This window comes from the organism of the source record quoted next (genome assembly GCF_019968985.1).
Source record: "MAG: Porospora cf. gigantea B chromosome Unknown PgB_NODE_42_length_56408_cov_115.256, whole genome shotgun sequence".
NCBI lineage: Eukaryota > Apicomplexa > Conoidasida > Eugregarinorida > Porosporidae > Porospora > Porospora cf. gigantea B.
The window spans coordinates 39,599-56,408 of record NW_027179012.1 but is presented as its reverse complement, the minus strand read 5'-3'; the positions used below and the strand labels follow the sequence as shown (position 1 = coordinate 56,408).

Genomic DNA, 16,810 nt, shown 5'->3' with positions numbered 1-16,810 from the left:
AGAGAGCCCAATTTGCTCAATTCGACGTCTCCAAGTCCACCGCCGCCTCCACAGTTGGCCGACAACACCGCTGTCATCCGCCGCCTGGACCATCAGGGACGCTAGGTCTTGGACCTCGTCCAACTCCATCATGAGTTTCCGAAGTCCAGGGTCAGCCACGTTGGATATGCCAGCGCCGCTAGGGTCGAGTATAGCTGTGTTGACTTCATTCGCGTTCTTCAAAGCTCCGAAGAATGACAGAGAGCCCAATTTGCTCAAGTCGACGTCTCCAAGTCCACCGACGCCTCCACCGTGGCCTCCACCAAGTCCGCCGCCACCAAGTCCTCCTCCAAGTCCTCCTCCAAGTCCTCCTCCAAGTCCTCCTCCAAGTCCTCCCCCGAGACCTCCACCGAGACCTACAGCAGCGCCTAGAGCTCCGAGATCGCCAAATGTGTCGGCCATGCTGAGATCTTGACCCGTAGCATCGTAGGCGCCCAAGGTCTCCAGGCCTCCGAGACCTGTGGACCCCAGTCCGCCCTTCCCGGATCCTCCGCCATCTTTTTCAGCCATGTCGACTGTCACGGTGACCTTCATCTGCTCCACCACCTCTGATGGCAGGCCCAACCTCCCAATCTCAACGGTAGTCAGCGGTCGCAATGAACCCACAGGCAAGCCTGTCGGCGAACCAATATCCAATGGGCCCAGTTGGTGAGTCACCACTGCCAACGGCAGCGACGATAGTATTTGGTGGGAGGGGCCAATGATATGCACTACAGGGAGGGGCACATCAAACGTTTTGCTTCCAATTGAATGACCGACAGATTTATAGCTTAAAGTCGTGTACGCCACCAGCTTCGTGACGGTTACCATCTGACTGGGAATCGGCGGGTCAGTGACTCTTAAGGCTTGCGCTTGCATGGGATTCACCTGTTAGCCACCCGCACACACCAACAACCTAGAGTGCACATTGGAATGTGGTCTTTGCAGAGTGACTAACGGTAGACTTATTCATTCTGACTCAATCTCTACTTATGGCCGAACCCCGATTCCAATGCGGTGACGAGGAGATTCTGGCGCTGGGATGGTCGCGGCGTGTGTGCAAGTACTTCCTTAGCGCGTTCGGCCTGTTGTTGGGATTGGGAACAGCACTGATTGGGATTCTTTTTGGGGTGGGACACCTGGAACATCGCTCGTGCACCCTGGAGTATCAACCGTTGATTGCGGATGCACCATGTAGAAACAACACTAATGTGTTCTCTGGGAAAGCTCTTTGGAGTGACTGCTTTGTGTAGGGCGTAAAAGTATTTCCTGAAACCCAGCGAACAGAAACTGAATCTTACGGCAGACAACTGTGTGTCAGACTTAAAAGGACCGCTGATCGTGGAATTCGATCTGGGTCAAGACGTTCCTCGGGTGGGCTTCTCCAAGACGCAGCTGCTGAAACATAAGTCCCCTGCCAACAGTGACTGTCTGGACGCCAGAGAAGCCTGGGACGATCCGAGCAAGCTTCTCTACCCTTGTGGCCTCTACTCAATGGCTCTGTTCAATGACACATTGACCATCGGGTCTGTGGAGATCCATGACAACTATTACGAGGACACCACCACCGCCCTCATGCTGCGAAACCCGCCTGCCTCCGAACACACGCACTTCTGGGTCCCCGAAGCCCTTTTCCCTGGCCGGATGGAGAACTTCAGAGTCCGGATGTGGTTCAATAAGCGCTACCGCACTAACCAGTTTCTATACGGGTTCATCTGGGATGATGTCCCGTTACCTGTGGAGGTTACGATTCATGACAGATGGCCCTCTACGGGCACGAAGGCGCTTCATCTGAATGGCTACGATTGGGTGACAGACGATGGGCGGATGGTGTGTGTTGCATTCCTCTGCTGCGGTCTCTGTTTGATAATAGGGACGGTATCGACGGTCGCATTCACTGTTGTGGTCAGCCACAAACGTACAAGCTACCTCGAGGAGAGGCTCAAGAAACAGGAGTAGGCCCCAACTGGGCCAGCAAGTCAATCTCTGCTCGAAGAAAATCGCTGCCCTTATACTTCTGTCGTAATGATGAACCGATGAACTCACTGCTTTCTCTAGAGCTTCCCTCTCGGCGGTGAAGTCTTTAGAGTGATCCTTCATGCTCCCAAGATTAAAGGGCATGGAGGGCGCTGACTAAGAAGAACGAGACAAAACTTACTCATGTCGCCCATAGGCGACCTAGAAGGCATTGCAAGGTCTCCAATCAAATAGTACTCAACAAGCGTCACAGCTCCGGGCAGCCCAAAAAGGAGGATGAAGTACCAAGACGAGGAGGAGACGTACGAAACATCCAGATCAGCCACGTCAATACCGCGTTGCAACATACCTCTAAACGCGAGTGGGAGCGAGAAGGGAACCTTGGCCAGAATGAACCCGGTGTAAAGGAAGGAAACTAGGTACCCCAAGCCCACGTTCACGAAGAGGAACGTCATCTGGCCCTTCATCATGTTAGCGACCATGTTGGGGTCTTGATTGGAGGAGCTGATTGTGTCCATGAGGCTCTTTGTGGGAGGGGGGTTGTTGAGTGATATGGGAAGCGATTTCCAGTCATCCACCGTTTCTGGGCTGGATCTTGAGAGCAGGTAGGCTTTATGCACCTCGAAGCTTAAAGGAGAGAGCAGATTCAGCTGATTCCTGAGATTCTGCGACCTGGTGAGTTGAGCAGCGGCGATTACGGGAATCAAGTCACCCTTCACCTGAGGTCCAGTTGACTTAAGCGCCAGCATGTTGCGTAGGAGCAGTGACAGGTACACCAGCCCTAGAATGGGCAGATGGGCCAGGTTCCTGATCTGTTTAGAGAGGTGCAGAACTGACATCTCTCAAATCGTGTTTTCCTCCAGACTCAACAAAGCACTGCTATTTCAAGCATGTCCCAAAAACGCGGGTATACTGAACGTCTCGATTCAACAAAGCACTTCTACGAAACGCACTCAAACGTTCTCAGGTTTTTCTAAAATGTCTCGGAGAGATTCGAATAGAATCGGTATCGTGACTTCCACCGGATATAGGACGCTTTCCCACTCATACGACACGTCCCCTATCCCCAGCGAGAGCGTGAGCAGGTTCTGCTCGTCTTCTTCCAGAAGGGTCACTCCCACTGTAGTGTCCCGCGTCTGGACATCGACAGTGGCTAGAGGCAACTTGTTGGTAGCCACTCCGGCTCCGACGGCGATGTAGAGTTTGTCCAGTTTCCCAACGCCGAACTGGTTGAAAGTTTTGTCGCTAAACTCATCAGGAAGATCCTGAGCCAGGACTGCTTGCCATCCGTTGCCGACGTTGGTTTGGATTCGCCTCACATGCTCGTCAAAATCTTGAATCCACGAGACAGTGTGACCTTTGACGCTGACAAGCACGCCGTACTCGGTGTCAACCAAATCGGTCATGACGCTGACCCCGACAGACTTAAACCCCAGAAAGACTTCCGTTGCCATCTCATCCGGATCCTGATCCATGAATTCGTCGAAGTCGTGTCTGACTAGAATATCAAAGTCGCCAACTTTGACACGCTGGCCGTAATCCTGATCCAACACGTTCACCAGCGTGCCTACTTCGACTTTGCCGGCGATGACTTCCACCATTGTTGCCTTCTGGAGGTTTGAGTAATCTACGTTGACGCCATACTTTCCCTTGATGACCCCAACTGCTAGCTCCTCTTCCTCCTCAACCGCCAAGACACTCGCGTAGACATCTTTCCACCCGACATTAGTCTTGCTAAACCCCTCATTTAAACCTAGGGACTGGAGGAAACTGAAAGGACCCTTGGCGTAGTTCACCTCCACTAGATCACTGTCGGTACCGACCCCCACTCCAATGACCTTGTCCATGATCGTCAAGGTCCCCTTGCCTGTGAACTCAGGCTCTTCATAGAACGCCTCTCCAAAGACCGAACTGAAGGAGACGGCCTCTTTCTCCTCCTCCTCCTCGTCCTCCTCCTCCTCCTCCTTCTCCTGTTTCTGCTCTTTCGCCTCCTCCTTCTCTTCCTTCTCATCCTCCTCATTGTCTTCGCGCAAGGCGTCCATTGCCTCTTGCTGGTACCTTCCCACATACGACATGAACTGCTCGTTGGTTTTCAACCGTCGGCGGTGTGCTTCTTGTTTATCAACGCGAACTCGGCGATTGCAGAAGGCATCCAAGGTAGGCCGCTTAGCCTGCGAGGACATCACACACGTCACCTTCAGCGGCTCGTCAGACTTAAAGTGGAAGGCCCTAAATCGAAAGACAATCCTCGCGGGTTGATCATCCTCGCCAGCCACAAGAGTCATTACTTCGAATCCCAGCTTTCTCGACACGGGACAACCGTCGATAATCAGAGGGAAGCTTTCCAAGCGAGTGGAAGCACCACAGGACCGCGGCCAGAGATAAACGTTGTCCATTATGAGTTCGCTCGTAAATACGTAGCCATCGGCCACCTCAACCAGACCGATCTCCCCATCAGCTCCCACATCTCCTACTACATTTAGGAGACTCCCAGACGCCAGACCCCGATAGGCGTCAGGGGCAGCGTCGTCCCCGATCGAGAATGCATGGCTAGCTGTGCGATATGCCCACATAGCTCCCGCCGAGCACGTATCATCCTTGCAGGTACACGTAGCATCGACGTTGTTGGAGGAGCCAGGAGGCTGAAACGATATGCGATAAACGGTGGCGTTACCGAGATGAACTTTGTAACCTCCACAACCACCTTCTCGGAATAACCACTTTCCTACGAAGGCGTCCAAGAAAGACCCGCGATCAGAAAAGAACTTTCCGACTCGGAACATGTCGCAGCCCTCCTCCCGCCAACCGCCTCGTAGCTTTTCAGCGGTAGGTCCAACAGAACCATGAGACCTCTCAACGGGCACAGCGATCACCATCACGTCAGGGGAGCACCATGCTAGAGGAGTATTTTTGGAAGGGGTTCCCAGCAAGCTCATAAAGCCTTTAACGTTGCGTCGGACCACAGGCTCCCTAGAAGGGCAGTCCTTAGCCTTGCCGAGGAACGCATCGTTCGCGCAGCCTTTCGATGCCAACGCCACCGAACAAAAAAAAATCGAAAGACAAAGCATTATTAGAATGATTTTCTTTTCCAAAATCGCACTGCACAACCCACAAAGCAAAACTAAGAGGGGGGGTTGACGACCATGTGAGATCGAAGACCCTTTATCATCATTAGCAGTGGGTCTAAGATGTCCTCCAGAAGCACTAGGGGATCTGCGAAGAGGTCGTCGAATTCTAGACCGTTCTCGTAAAGGTTTGGAGTCATCACTTGTATGAACAACCTGAGAGACATAGGAAGATACAATAGATACGGCTGATTATTTCGATTTTAGCCCTAGCACGCGCCGGTCACTAACGTTAGTCTTGCCTCAATGGCATTTCACTCACACTCACACCAGTGCCGTCGATGACAACGATCTCGGCATTGTCTCCTGTGAAGATGTCTCGCTCCGTCACTCCTGAGATGCTATCCTTTAGCAAGTCTATAACTTCCAACTTCGACAGTTTCGGGGGAGTGATGAGCTGTGTGTGACCACCCAACCGATTGTCCAGTACGGATGTCAGTAACGCGCTACCGCTGCCAACGGCTGCATAGGCGTGCTCTTCGAAGCTCCCGATCGCATCGTAAGAGTATAGCTTGCCCTTGCCCTCGCGGTCAAGACCCGCTATGATGTTGAAAGTGTAGTAGGGGAAGAATCGCCTACCGTAGAGGATGACGCTCAACAGTTGAGCGATCGCATGGATTCCTGGTGCTTGTCGATTTTCGAATTCATATAGTCGAACCTGCACCTTCAACTGATCCTGAAGGGCCTTGATATCTGCTTGCATACCCGAGGAAGCAAGGTACACTGTGTCAGTGAGCTGTGCTAGTTTCGAGCATTTCCTGGACAGGATTCGATAGCCAGTGGAGAGGCGGGTATCAGCGACGATAACGGCAAAATCTTCCCCAACAGCGCCGGTGGCGGTGCCGCCGTTATCTTGGTACGGGCTCCACCGTTGTTGCTCCATGGGAGCATGACACTTGGCCACGGCAAGGTCCTGGTCAAACCGATGCATTGGATGCTCTAAGGAAGGTTGCATGCTGAAAATGGAGGTTTGGGCACCTGACTAAGAAAATGGGGTCTGATGATGCTACTGCGGTGGCATGAACATTCGATGCGTTGACCAGATTACCAGAACGCGCTCATTTGCATTTCGTTAGGTTCTCGTTTGCGAAGGTCCAGTTCGCCAAACTCCACCATGCGGAAAGGTACTTTGGACGCTCGTTCTGATAGTCGAGATAGTAGGCATGTTCCCAGACGTCACAGCAAAGGATTGGTGCACCAGTACCTTCTCTAAGAGGATTTCCGGCATCATGAGTGGTTGTAATGGCTAGCTTGCCATCCTTGAACACCAACCAGGCCCATCCAGAGCCGAATTCCCCAGCTGCCAAAGCGGAGAACTGCTTCTTAAACTCTTCAAAGGAGCCGAAATCCTTGGCGATCATCTCCCCCACCCTCCCAAATGGAAGGTTGGGTTTCGACTCCGGGTTGGGCTTGAGGCTGTGCCAGTAGAAGGTGTGGTTCCACACTTGAGCGGCCTGGTTGAACAAGCCGCCAGTGGCAGTCATGACGTGGTGGTCGACCGTCTTCTTGTCCTTGTTATCATCAGTCAACAAGTTTAGCTTGGTGACGTAGGCCCTGTGGTGCTTGCCGTGGTGGAAGCTCAAGGTGCGCTGGGAAATGTGAGGCTCTAGGGCGTTTTGAGGGTAAGGCAGGTCTGGAAGCTCGAAGGACATATCAGAATTTTTATTTATCGGAGATTTGGTGTGGTCAGCAAAGATGTGCAATGGCTTGGCGATCATCAATCGACCGAAAAGCTCCCTGTTCGGATGGATGCAGGGTTTGGTCAACAACATGATTTGGTGAAATCCGTTTTATCAAACATCAAAGGGATGTTTGAAGGCCTGCAGATATGCTAAGGACTCGAATAAGCCACATGCCGTCTTGCTTAATGGCGCTTTGCGAGCTTATGCTCCCACCAGTTTATGCTCCCACCAGTTTATGCTCCCACCAGCTTATGCTCTCACCAGCTTATGCTCCCACCCAGGGCATAAGGCGCACAATTAAAATTTGTGGTTTATCTAGATGGGGAAGGACACCAAAAGAGACAGATGCCAGATGTTCCGGGAGAACTTCCTGGCAAGGATCAAAGAGCAGGAGCTGAAGGCGAGTCAGAGTGCTTCTGAGAGCATGACTGCCGCCTCTCTCGGCGCTCAGCTCAAGGAGAAAGGCATCACGACCACAGCCGCTTCAAAGGCCAAGAAGTCTCCCAAGGAGGGCGCAGTTGCCAAAACTATCGAGAAGAAGTCACCGAAGGCCAAGCCTGCTGCCAAGCCTGCTGCCAAGCCTGCTGTCAAGCCTGCTGCCAAGCCTGCTGCCAAGTCTGCTGCCAAGCCTGCTGCCAAGTCTGCTGCCAAGCCTACTGCCAAGCCTGCTGCCAAGCCTACTGCCAAGCCTGCTGCCAAGCCTACTGCCAAGCCTACTGCCAAGCCTGCTGCCAAGCCTGCTGCCAAACTTGCTGCCAAGCCTGCTGCCAGCAAGACATCTGCTGCTCCTGCTGTAAAGACTCAGGATGGTGTTCTCGAAAAGGGGTTCAAGGGCGTGAACCAGGGCGTCAAGTTCGAGGTACTCAAGGCTGGCAAACCTGGCCCTCTGGCAACGAAGGGCTCTTGTGTGGCGGTTCGTTATAGCGGCAGCCTCGCTAAGACCGGAAAGCGGTTTGACAAGGGCAACATGAGCGTGGTCCTTGGGAAAGGGGAGTGTGTTAAGGGATTCGAGCTTGGTATTCAAGGCATGGCACTTGGCGAGACCAGACGGATCCTCATTCCGGCAAAGTTGGGATATGGCGGACAAAGACAAGGTCCCATCCCTCCAAACTCAGACCTGGTCTTCGAGTTGGAGTTGAAGAAACTGTGAAGATAGCAGTAATTTTCATCTACACATCTCCACTCTGATCTGGGGCAACAATATCAGAAATAGTAACCGTCTCGACGCTTGTTATGGGAGAGACAGCTTTGCGGTCACTGTCCACGACTCGGAATGGAGGCACAATTCTGACATCTCCCGAAGTCGTCACTCTCCACGCAACCATGGCACAAATCAGACCCATGAGCTGTCCACACCATTGATTGAACAGACACCCAGCACTGTCTGCGTTGGTGTAGTTGACATGACTCCTGGTAAGAGTGAACGCGAAGTTAATAACTGGATTGAACGAGCAATACATCGCCTGGTTGCCCAACAGGGTGGCCACGAGATATGCCAGGGGAATCAGTAGTGGACCTAGTCCTTTGGCAGCGTGCTTGCCGACACGAATGCTGACGAGGACAATAATGAACGATCCAACGAGACTGACACTGAAAAACGCAAAACGACCGTTGGCGGAGGATTCCATGGCGTACATTGACGTGAAGGGGTCAGTCCACCACTCATTTCGAAGGATTCGCGCAAAGAGGGCTCCCAAATACGCTCCGATGAGCTGAGCTATCATATCAAAACCGCATTCCTTGAAACTGTAGCCGGTTGGCATCACAGCCCACGATCCCAGCGAAACCAACGGATTGAACAGACCTACGGATGCTGGATTCAAAACGACGAACGCAACGAGGTACTGGGCGCCAGCTATTATGTTGCTGCTCAGCCTTGTGTTAAGGAGGCCACTGCTACCAAGCAACTGGAAGTTGCTTGACAACATCGACAAGTTGAACAGAGCAATGACGGTCACGGTGGCTGCGCCAAGGAGCTCACCCAACAACTGCTTACACTTGCACCGCTCGATCGTTTTCATCAGCGTATCTGAAAAATGAAATTCAATTTGCCGGTGCACGTAAATAGAATTGAATATTCTAATTCCCCAATGCGGCTTCCAGAGGTTCTAACGAGACTAGTAATAGAGTTCGGAGGTACCGCACTTATTGCTACATTGGCGTATTTCGGCCTTGCCCAAGCAGTTAGTGGAGTAGGTAATCTTCTCGTCGCAGCCATCTTCTCTTTCGCCTACAGCATCGCCCTAATTGGTTTCAAAGGTGACTACGCAACTGGATTCAACCCCGCCGTGACGCTGGGTAGTCTTCTTGCTCCCGGCTCCTCCAGTTTCGACATCATATCATTTCTGGTATTCGCGCTGTGTCAGTTCGCAGGCGCGCTGACAGGATCTGCTATAGGTCGGGGACTGTACCTCCCATATGACGAGATATCTGACCCTTTTGCGGGTTTGATTGCAATCTATCGAATGGACACCGACAAGAGCATAGTGTTCTTAATTCACTTTGCTCTGGAGTCTTTGGCGACTGCCGGAGTTGTGCTCATGTTCCTCAGATACACCCACATGCCAGGCAACGTGCCAATGCTGGCTCCCATTTACGTCGGGGCGGTGTACTTCGTTGCGGTGACAGTATTTCGTGTCTTCATCCTGCCAGCAGCTGCGACAGCCTCAATGGGGATATCCATGAACCCAGCTGTGGTGTTTTCAACCTTACTAACAAGGCCAAAGGGAGTTTTTTCCCACGCTGATACAGCGTACGCCCTTCTCTTCCTCTGGGCTTGTCATCTTACAGGTTCTATTGGCGGAGCGATTCTATGGCGAATTACGACGGAGGAAACCGGTTTAAGCAAACTTCCACCCTTCAGACGTCGACACGTTAATTCCGACGTCACGTCTGAGAAAACGAGAAGTACAAACTCTGATTTGTAGTCGCAAATATAATCAACAACTGTCGGATTACTCTACCTTGACATTGATGGCGTCCAGAAATACACCGCAGCCATAACCTCCGACAACAGCGGACAACGCAGCAACGAAGCTGTCAATATGCAGGTCGGAAATTCCTGACACGAAGATTGACAGGATGTCTCCTCCGGCCATCATGCACCCAACCATACCGGAGACACCGCCGATAACCGTCCAAAGGGGCCCCACTCCGGATTCGTTGGCGAACGTGCCTGTGCTCTGACTGGCGATGACTGCCCCCACTCCACAGGAGAGAGCAAAGATCAAGGTCCAGAGCCCTTGAGCGCCACTGGTGGCCTGAAACCAATGAGGAATCTTCTGATTGCAACCTTCCCCAACGCCTTTGTGGACGACAATGGAAACTGGAGAGATGAAGGAAGCGAAGCCAGTTACGTGCTTTCCTAGTATTGACCTGAGAGGGAGCTGGGCCAGGCCGATGACGATTCCGGCAATGTAGGGCGACCAGAAAGCCACTCTTGGGTCTGGGATCCACGCATTGTCAGAGTTCGTAGCCCATCCACTTGGAGCCTCATCCTCCCAGGAGCCCACTTGAGTCTCCAAGAGCACACAGACACCGAGAAAGACCAATGACAGAGGTAGCGCCATCATCCAGTAGTCGCAGTTCTTCAACGCATCGTCTAGGTAGCTTTTTTCGAGCCGTACGGGATCTTTACACAAATGATCGGAAAGGAAACCCCAGAATACCACAGCGATTAACGCCCCAACGCCAGTCCAAAGCGCTGTCTGGATCCCAGCACCTGCCTGAATCCAACAGATCAAAGGGTCTGACTGAGCCAATGACATCCCAGCTCCCAGGAGGATACCGCCCAGAGCCGAGTACATCACGCCGTTTCCATGTCCTACTCGTGACCAGCTATATTTACTCTTGTCAGCTAGCTGTAGGAGGGATTGGAAAGCCATAGAGGCTCCCGCCGCGCTCAGAAGCACCTTGCTCAGGAGCTGGTTCTTCAAGACGGCGCATCCGTGGATGACGGTTGGCAGGTAGGCTCCGCTTTTAGCTAGCGCGAATCCCATGACAAGGCCAACGCCTAACGACACAAGAATGTGGTTGATATCCAGCTTGGATCCTGAAAGAGACTGGTAATCGTTTTTCATCGAAATTACTTTTAATTGCAAAATCGGTTTTCGCATTTTTGTGGGGTTGACAATTAGATGTATGGCCTCGTAACCGCTTGTCCAAGAGGTGCATCTCCTAAATTTGGTGAGGAAAGTTCTACGAAGTGGGCAGAAGAGACGTAGTTGGCGGCTTCTTCGAGGGTGCATGCTTTCCAATGTCCAGCTCCGAGTTGTTGTAAAAATAAGGTGCGAGCTCGAGAAGCCACTTCGGATCCACCTCAATAACGTTCCGCATGTATTCTTTTGTCGTCAGAACGAGTTCCGTGTAGACTACCATTGAAGGTCTCACCACAGCTCGTTTCTTCCGCATTTGAGCCAGATGTACAGCTGCTTTGGTCTTGTTCGGTGCATCGGTCTCGCCAAAAAGACAGGAAGTGGGGTGAATTTCGACTTGGTGCGGGTGTTTGACGGTGGTGTAGTGACCGTTCTTGTTAAGTCTTGCTGCATGCATGAAGAATCCGGATGTGATCGCCCTTTTGATAGAGTCGGTGTCATTGGGGTTTGAGTTGCTGCGAACCTCAACCCTTTCAAGAAGGGCGACCAGCTGATCTCGCACGTCACGGGCGCGATTCATAGACTTGTCTTGAACAAAGTTCTCGAAACACCACCCTCGGGAGAAATCCGTCTCCGCCCACTGATTGTAGACATTCAACAACATCAGCTGGTCACCTCCGGGGCGGAAAAAGTTCCTTCGGCAATTTTCGGCCTGGATCTTCTTCTCATGCGACGAGAAGAAAATAGCATTGCCCACACTGAGCATTGAGCAGATGGTCAGGCACTCTTCAACCACCCCGAATGTCTCGCTGTTGATCACCATCTTGCTGAGCATCGGGTCTATAGGAAATTCCGCCATACGGCGACCGAGTTGTGTTAGGTCGCCCTTATGGTTCAACCCACCAAGGGCGTATAGCAACTCGAGCGATTTCATCAGCGTTTCCGGCGGTGGCGGGTCCATGAAATCGAAGTTCATGAGGTCGTCTATACCGAGTACCTTGAGTGTTAACACCACAGACCCCAGGTTGGTCCGGAGAATTTCAGGCACATTTGCATCCTCAAGTTCCTTCTCGTAGCTGAACTTCGTAAACAGGCGGAAGCATTTGCCAGGTTTGACCCGTCCAGCCCTACCCGCCCGTTGGTTGACAGCGGCCTTGGAACACGGAACCACGACCAGCGACTCCATTCCCGTCTTGGGATTGTACGTGTTCTGCTTCACGAAGCCAGGGTCCACCACGAAGACGATGTTATCGATGGTGATGGAGGTTTCGGCGATGTTGGTTGCCAGCACCAACTTCCGCGCGCCAGCAGGCGTGGGGGCGAATATCTTAATCTGCTGGTCTGACGGGAGGCTCGAGTAGCATGGGAGAATCTGCAGTTCGGGAATGTCCTCTCCGGCGGCCTGCAGTCGCGCCATCAACTCCTGCTGGCATTCTTCAATTTCAAGCTGTCCAGGCATGAACGCGAGAATGTCACCACTGTCCACGGGCTGGCTGATGTGGATCTGCAGGACTGTCACGATGGTGGCGTCGATGTAATTGGCCTCTGGCGCCTTGGTGTAGTAAATGTCTACTGGGAATCGACGCCCAGGAATCTTGAAAATCGGCGCATCATCGAAATAGTTTGAGAACTTTTCAGCTTCCAGGGTAGCACTGGATATGATTAACCGGAAGTCCTTTCGGTAGCGGGTCAGATCTTTTACCAGCCCAAACAGCACGTCAGTGTGAAGTGTGCGTTCATGGGCCTCGTCTACCATTATCACGCTATAAGACTTCAGGTCGGGCTCTGCCGTGAACTCACGCAAGAGCATTCCATCTGTCATATACTTCAACTTGGTGTAGTCGGAGGTGCAATCCTCAAACCGAATATTGTAGCCGACCTCCTTCCCGCACTTCACGCCCTGCTCTTCGGACACACGGGTAGCTACCGACATGGCTGCCACTCGTCGTGGTTGCGTACATCCAATGATGCCTCTGTCGTGCCAGCCTTCTTCGTACAGGTACTGCGGAATCTGCGTGGTTTTGCCGCTTCCGGTCTCGCCAACCACTATCAGCACGGGAAATCGGTCGATGGCGTCCAGCAGATCCTCTCTGAATTTGTAGACCGGCAACAGTTGCCGGTTCTCTTGCAGAGCAGCGCGGCTTTTTTGCCGGGATTGAGTCTTCTTCATCTCCCTTTCCTCATGCGTCAAATCGTCGTCACTATCTTGCACCGTGATGGTCTCGCCAGCAACGAAGTCAATGAGGCCCATGCTGGTCAACAGCTGCGGCTTGATATGGCTCGCTGAGGCACCAAAGTGGTGAATGGCAGCGCTTGTCTGGGTCTCAGTCCAAAGTTGGCTCTCAGGTTTGTACACCTCGTCTTTCCACTTTGCCTGAAGGACATTAAGTCGCTTCTCGGTGTCGTCGTCGTAGGCATCGGGTAGGCGGTAGGCATCTACCTCGCGCCTTGTCTCGCGTTCGGTGGCCAGAGACTTCGCTAGGCCGAGCTCAACTTTCTCCTGCTCCAGCTCGTTGATCTCCTCTCGGGTGACTGCCATTTCACGATGGGCCATTTCCTCTGAAAAGGTATGAGAAAGGTAGGTAACGCGGCATCACTCACTGTCTTGCAGGACGCGCTCTTCTAGCTGGATCTGGTCGACCTCTCTCTTCTTAAGATACTCTCTTCGTGCTTCCACTCTGAGGCGATCAATATACTCCTCCTTGTGCCTCAGGCGCTTGTCCCTCCCAAGCTTGGCTGCAATATACGCGTCCATGGCGTCATCTCCAGATGGAGCGGGAAGAGCCGCATCATTCAACAAGCCGTCTTTAGCGCCTGCCAGCCGTCCAGTTCTCGCTCTGTCCTTCTGAATTAGCCGTGAGTGCAGTGCGCGGGTCGCCTCCTTGTCGTCCTCCGGTGATGGCGGCGGCCGAGACAGAACTGGGGGAGGCGCGGATTCAGTGGCTACCGCTTGCCTCTTCGGCGGTGGTTCCGGCGTCTGCAGCTGCGGCCAGATCTGGTCCACCACAGCTGTCACCTGTGGCAGCGGCAAATCCAGCGACACCAATGATCTTCTTAGATCCGCTTCAGATGCGGCCTTTTCCACCTCAGCGACAATGAGATCGACTAGGCTTGCGGAGCTGAATCCAAAGGCAGTGTCAACGGCCCGAGTGACCTTGGACCATAGCGACATCGACGATTTCAATATTTATATTTCAAATACTAAGAGTATCATTTCAACTACATCGTTGCTCTAACACGACGAATGCTCCGAAGCTCAAATGATTCGGTAGGTGCGGTATTAGACTTGATCATCTGTCCCCCAAAGAAGATGAAGGCAAAAGATACGATTACCAGCCCGCAGCCCTCCCGCAGACCCAGCACTGGTGGCTTCGTCAGATCGTCACCCATATATGCGAAAACCTCTTGGAATACCGTCCTCAGATACATATAAACTCGCACGTAGAAGGAGACGACTACACACAGCCCCAGCGCTGCCATAACTTGAATTGTGTTTCCGAGCCAGTGAGTCCACCGGAACTGAGTTTCGATTAGGTTGGTGTAGGATCTATCCAGGCTAAAACGCGGGTCTGGTGTGAAATGTGCCAGGGCGCATATCATTACCAGCCCTACTAGACAAACGGAGGCCACCGCGTGACAAGCGAGTTTGATGGACCGGGTAGCGTAGGCCAGCTGCCGGACCTGCAGACTCCGCCCGAAGAGAACCTCGGCTTGCGCCACCCACGGTTGCTGGTGTAGAGCCTCGTACCCAAAGTGGCTGTCGAAGTTGATGGATGGGATGGTCACGTCCACGCCGTTTAGGCTGCAGACTGCCAGAGGCTCTGCCGAGCGGGGATCTGCGTGGAAAGTCGCTTCTCCGTGATAATGAAAGGGAGACATCGACTCGTCGTCATCTTTCGGTTGAAGGTGGACACAAAGCCATTTAATGTCAGTGAGCGATCCTACAAGGAGGCCGATGCAACCAAGAAGGAGGACGACGAAATTTACTTGGCGCATTTAATGGTATTATGGGAGAAAAATCAATTCAACACATGGGAACTAGCAGCATTTGGAGCGCTTAGACTTCGCATGCGACGACTTATGGCGGCGAGTCTTCGACGGGCTGTTGTGGGACTTGCAGCAGCCACTCTGCCTCTTCGTGGGATGAGAGTTCGCGGATGCGGCGTGGGACTTGCAACAAGTGCGCTGCTTTTTAGTGCGCTCGTGGCGGTCTGAGGAACTGGACGACGACGAGGCACCACGTTCAACAACGCTCACAGGTGGGCGGATTGTAGTATCCACAAAGCTGTCGATGTGCTCCGCGCCAACCCTCCACTCGAGCGGTGCCTCAAAAGTGGGCACGATATGGCGCTCGTAGACTGGGGTCATACCACCCTTGAGGGGCTGAGCGCTGCCAACGTAAAGGGTTCCATTGGGCTGGTAAATGCCAGTGGGCATCCTGGCCTGAGTCATCATCGGGTAACCACTCGGGTTCGCTTGGGTCATCACTGGGTAACCACTCGTATTCGAAGGGTACGCGCTGCGGACCGCGGACGTCTCATGCACAGCGTGGGGATCCGTGGGAGCCACAGACGACATCATCGGGGCCATTGAGGACATCATCGTGATAATTAGTCAATTTAATTTTTCCCACATACCCCACTCAACACACACGCAAAAAAGTCAGTAGGTCGTCCAGCGTTTGGAAAGGAAAACCCAACTCTCGGGCGACTTGCAGGGCTGGAGCCTCAAACCCATTAGGGTCCACGTTTTCCTTGTCTCGAACAGCATCCATAGCACAATTCATCCAGGCGTCAAAGAGAGAGGTATCGTCGTCATGTTGTTGGGCAGGCTCCCACATTTCAAGTGGGTCCTCCCACGCTTGAGGCGCACTGTGTTCCGAGACTAACTGCAACGTATCAACTGAAGGGTTGTTGGAACGACCTAATGTCTTGCGGACCGGCATAAAAGGTGACGCGTTGACCATCTGGCTCATGCTTGGGGTCGTCGGTGGATCACCCCAGATTTTGAAGTGGTAAGGGGCGGGTGAAGGGGGAATACCATTGAGACCTTCACTACAAACGACCGGTAACAATTTGTCAACACCGGCGTCAGGAAGTGTAAAGACGGTCGGGGCTTCGGCCACGCCGGGAGGGAGGAAAATATGCTGATCGAAACAGCCCACGTACCACTCATTTTCTATCGGGGCAGATCCATGTTGCTGGTCGTTGGGTAGAGCGGGTTTGGGAGTGGCAGCGTCAGTATCCTCATGCGATGAGCGCGTGGAAGAGCAGGATTCCTTCCTCGGGTTTGGACGCACCTTGCGAGAAGGTTCTGTTAGGAACTTGGTTTCGTTGTGGACGAGCCGCTTGTTCTCTGAACCCGAATTGATTTTGGTGGAGAAATCTGGTTTCTTCGACCTACGCTTCGATGACACCTTGGTGTAAGGTCCGTACTTCGCCGTTTTCTTTTGCTCAGCTTTCTTTCTGACAGCCAGGTTGGGAGTCGCGTGTGAGCTGAACGCTCGCTCACCACAAAGCATATCCGACTCCTTAACGCGCAACTCTGCCTCTCCATGTGCATGTCGGCATTCATCGCCATAACGGCAATCACCCTTCAACCAGAAGCTGCAGAGTTTTGTCTTGTACAAGTCCGGAGTCGATCGGAGTTCCCCAAAACCATGAGCGAAACGACACTTGCCATCGTTGCACCAACCTGTTCGTCGCCATGTCTGACATAGTTGGGTCCTCTTCAGCGAGGGACCGAGACGAAGTTCAGAAACACCATGAGCAAACTTACAGTTCGTGCTATCTTTGCAGGAGTTGTTAAAGTAGAAAGGACAAAGCTTTATTCTGTTTTGTAGCTTCCATTTGAACACCCACTTATAGAACTGCTGCGTCATTTGCGATGTAGGATCGCGACACAAGCAAATATT

General features: G+C 52.7%; 13 protein-coding genes across 15 annotated transcripts; 3 read left to right on the top strand and 10 right to left on the bottom strand.

Moving 5' to 3' along the window:
- Positions 1 to 254: 254 nt before the first annotated feature.
- KVP17_000545 (uncharacterized protein) lies at positions 255 to 897 on the bottom strand (the record flags this gene model as incomplete). The annotated part of the gene is given in 2 exon segments (XM_068523718.1): positions 255 to 383; positions 400 to 897. The coding sequence occupies 2 exon segments, from the start codon at positions 895 to 897 to the stop codon at positions 255 to 257; spliced, it is 627 nt and encodes a 208-aa protein (XP_068374202.1).
- A 113-nt stretch (positions 898 to 1,010) lies between these two features.
- On the top strand, positions 1,011 to 1,977 carry KVP17_000543 (uncharacterized protein; the record flags this gene model as incomplete). The annotated part of the gene is made up of 2 exons (XM_068523690.1): positions 1,011 to 1,267; positions 1,299 to 1,977. 2 exons carry the CDS (start codon positions 1,011 to 1,013, stop codon positions 1,975 to 1,977), a joined length of 936 nt encoding a protein of 311 aa, XP_068374200.1.
- Positions 1,978 to 2,114: 137 nt separating this feature from the next.
- On the bottom strand, positions 2,115 to 2,834 carry KVP17_000544 (uncharacterized protein; the record flags this gene model as incomplete). The annotated part of the gene is made up of 1 exon (XM_068523708.1): positions 2,115 to 2,834. One exon carries the CDS (start codon positions 2,832 to 2,834, stop codon positions 2,115 to 2,117), a length of 720 nt encoding a protein of 239 aa, XP_068374201.1.
- Positions 2,835 to 2,948: 114 nt separating this feature from the next.
- Positions 2,949 to 5,063, bottom strand: KVP17_000518 (uncharacterized protein; the record flags this gene model as incomplete). The annotated part of the gene is made up of 1 exon (XM_068523427.1): positions 2,949 to 5,063. The coding sequence occupies one exon, from the start codon at positions 5,061 to 5,063 to the stop codon at positions 2,949 to 2,951; it is 2,115 nt and encodes a 704-aa protein (XP_068374154.1).
- A 53-nt stretch (positions 5,064 to 5,116) lies between these two features.
- Positions 5,117 to 6,075, bottom strand: KVP17_000540 (uncharacterized protein; the record flags this gene model as incomplete). 2 transcript variants are annotated; one of them, XM_068523654.1, is made up of 3 exons in its annotated part: positions 5,117 to 5,276; positions 5,352 to 5,362; positions 5,389 to 6,075. In XM_068523654.1, 3 exons carry the CDS (start codon positions 6,073 to 6,075, stop codon positions 5,117 to 5,119), a joined length of 858 nt encoding a protein of 285 aa, XP_068374196.1. The 2 variants fall into 2 exon arrangements, with proteins under 2 accessions (XP_068374196.1, XP_068374195.1); XM_068523653.1 differs by lacking the exon at positions 5,117 to 5,276 and having other exon boundaries at positions 5,353 to 6,075.
- A 103-nt stretch (positions 6,076 to 6,178) lies between these two features.
- On the bottom strand, positions 6,179 to 6,772 carry KVP17_000520 (uncharacterized protein; the record flags this gene model as incomplete). The annotated part of the gene is made up of 1 exon (XM_068523460.1): positions 6,179 to 6,772. One exon carries the CDS (start codon positions 6,770 to 6,772, stop codon positions 6,179 to 6,181), a length of 594 nt encoding a protein of 197 aa, XP_068374158.1.
- A 349-nt stretch (positions 6,773 to 7,121) lies between these two features.
- KVP17_000529 (uncharacterized protein) lies at positions 7,122 to 7,952 on the top strand (the record flags this gene model as incomplete). The annotated part of the gene is made up of 1 exon (XM_068523500.1): positions 7,122 to 7,952. The coding sequence occupies one exon, from the start codon at positions 7,122 to 7,124 to the stop codon at positions 7,950 to 7,952; it is 831 nt and encodes a 276-aa protein (XP_068374176.1).
- Positions 7,953 to 7,971: 19 nt separating this feature from the next.
- Positions 7,972 to 8,823, bottom strand: KVP17_000536 (uncharacterized protein; the record flags this gene model as incomplete). Its single annotated transcript, XM_068523590.1, has 1 exon — positions 7,972 to 8,823. One exon carries the CDS (start codon positions 8,821 to 8,823, stop codon positions 7,972 to 7,974), a length of 852 nt encoding a protein of 283 aa, XP_068374190.1.
- A 69-nt stretch (positions 8,824 to 8,892) lies between these two features.
- On the top strand, positions 8,893 to 9,729 carry KVP17_000542 (uncharacterized protein; the record flags this gene model as incomplete). The annotated part of the gene is made up of 1 exon (XM_068523675.1): positions 8,893 to 9,729. One exon carries the CDS (start codon positions 8,893 to 8,895, stop codon positions 9,727 to 9,729), a length of 837 nt encoding a protein of 278 aa, XP_068374199.1.
- A 27-nt stretch (positions 9,730 to 9,756) lies between these two features.
- Positions 9,757 to 10,881, bottom strand: KVP17_000523 (uncharacterized protein; the record flags this gene model as incomplete). The annotated part of the gene is made up of 1 exon (XM_068523464.1): positions 9,757 to 10,881. One exon carries the CDS (start codon positions 10,879 to 10,881, stop codon positions 9,757 to 9,759), a length of 1,125 nt encoding a protein of 374 aa, XP_068374162.1.
- A 118-nt stretch (positions 10,882 to 10,999) lies between these two features.
- Positions 11,000 to 14,068, bottom strand: KVP17_000521 (uncharacterized protein; the record flags this gene model as incomplete). The annotated part of the gene is made up of 2 exons (XM_068523461.1): positions 11,000 to 13,455; positions 13,498 to 14,068. The coding sequence occupies 2 exons, from the start codon at positions 14,066 to 14,068 to the stop codon at positions 11,000 to 11,002; spliced, it is 3,027 nt and encodes a 1,008-aa protein (XP_068374159.1).
- Positions 14,069 to 14,115: 47 nt separating this feature from the next.
- On the bottom strand, positions 14,116 to 14,892 carry KVP17_000525 (uncharacterized protein; the record flags this gene model as incomplete). Its single annotated transcript, XM_068523490.1, has 1 exon — positions 14,116 to 14,892. One exon carries the CDS (start codon positions 14,890 to 14,892, stop codon positions 14,116 to 14,118), a length of 777 nt encoding a protein of 258 aa, XP_068374168.1.
- A 646-nt stretch (positions 14,893 to 15,538) lies between these two features.
- On the bottom strand, positions 15,539 to 16,777 carry KVP17_000522 (uncharacterized protein; the record flags this gene model as incomplete). 2 transcript variants are annotated; one of them, XM_068523462.1, is made up of 1 exon in its annotated part: positions 15,539 to 16,777. In XM_068523462.1, the coding sequence occupies one exon, from the start codon at positions 16,775 to 16,777 to the stop codon at positions 15,539 to 15,541; it is 1,239 nt and encodes a 412-aa protein (XP_068374160.1). The 2 variants fall into 2 exon arrangements, with proteins under 2 accessions (XP_068374160.1, XP_068374161.1); XM_068523463.1 differs by having other exon boundaries at positions 15,539 to 16,417.
- Between the last annotated feature and the right edge of the window lie 33 nt (positions 16,778 to 16,810).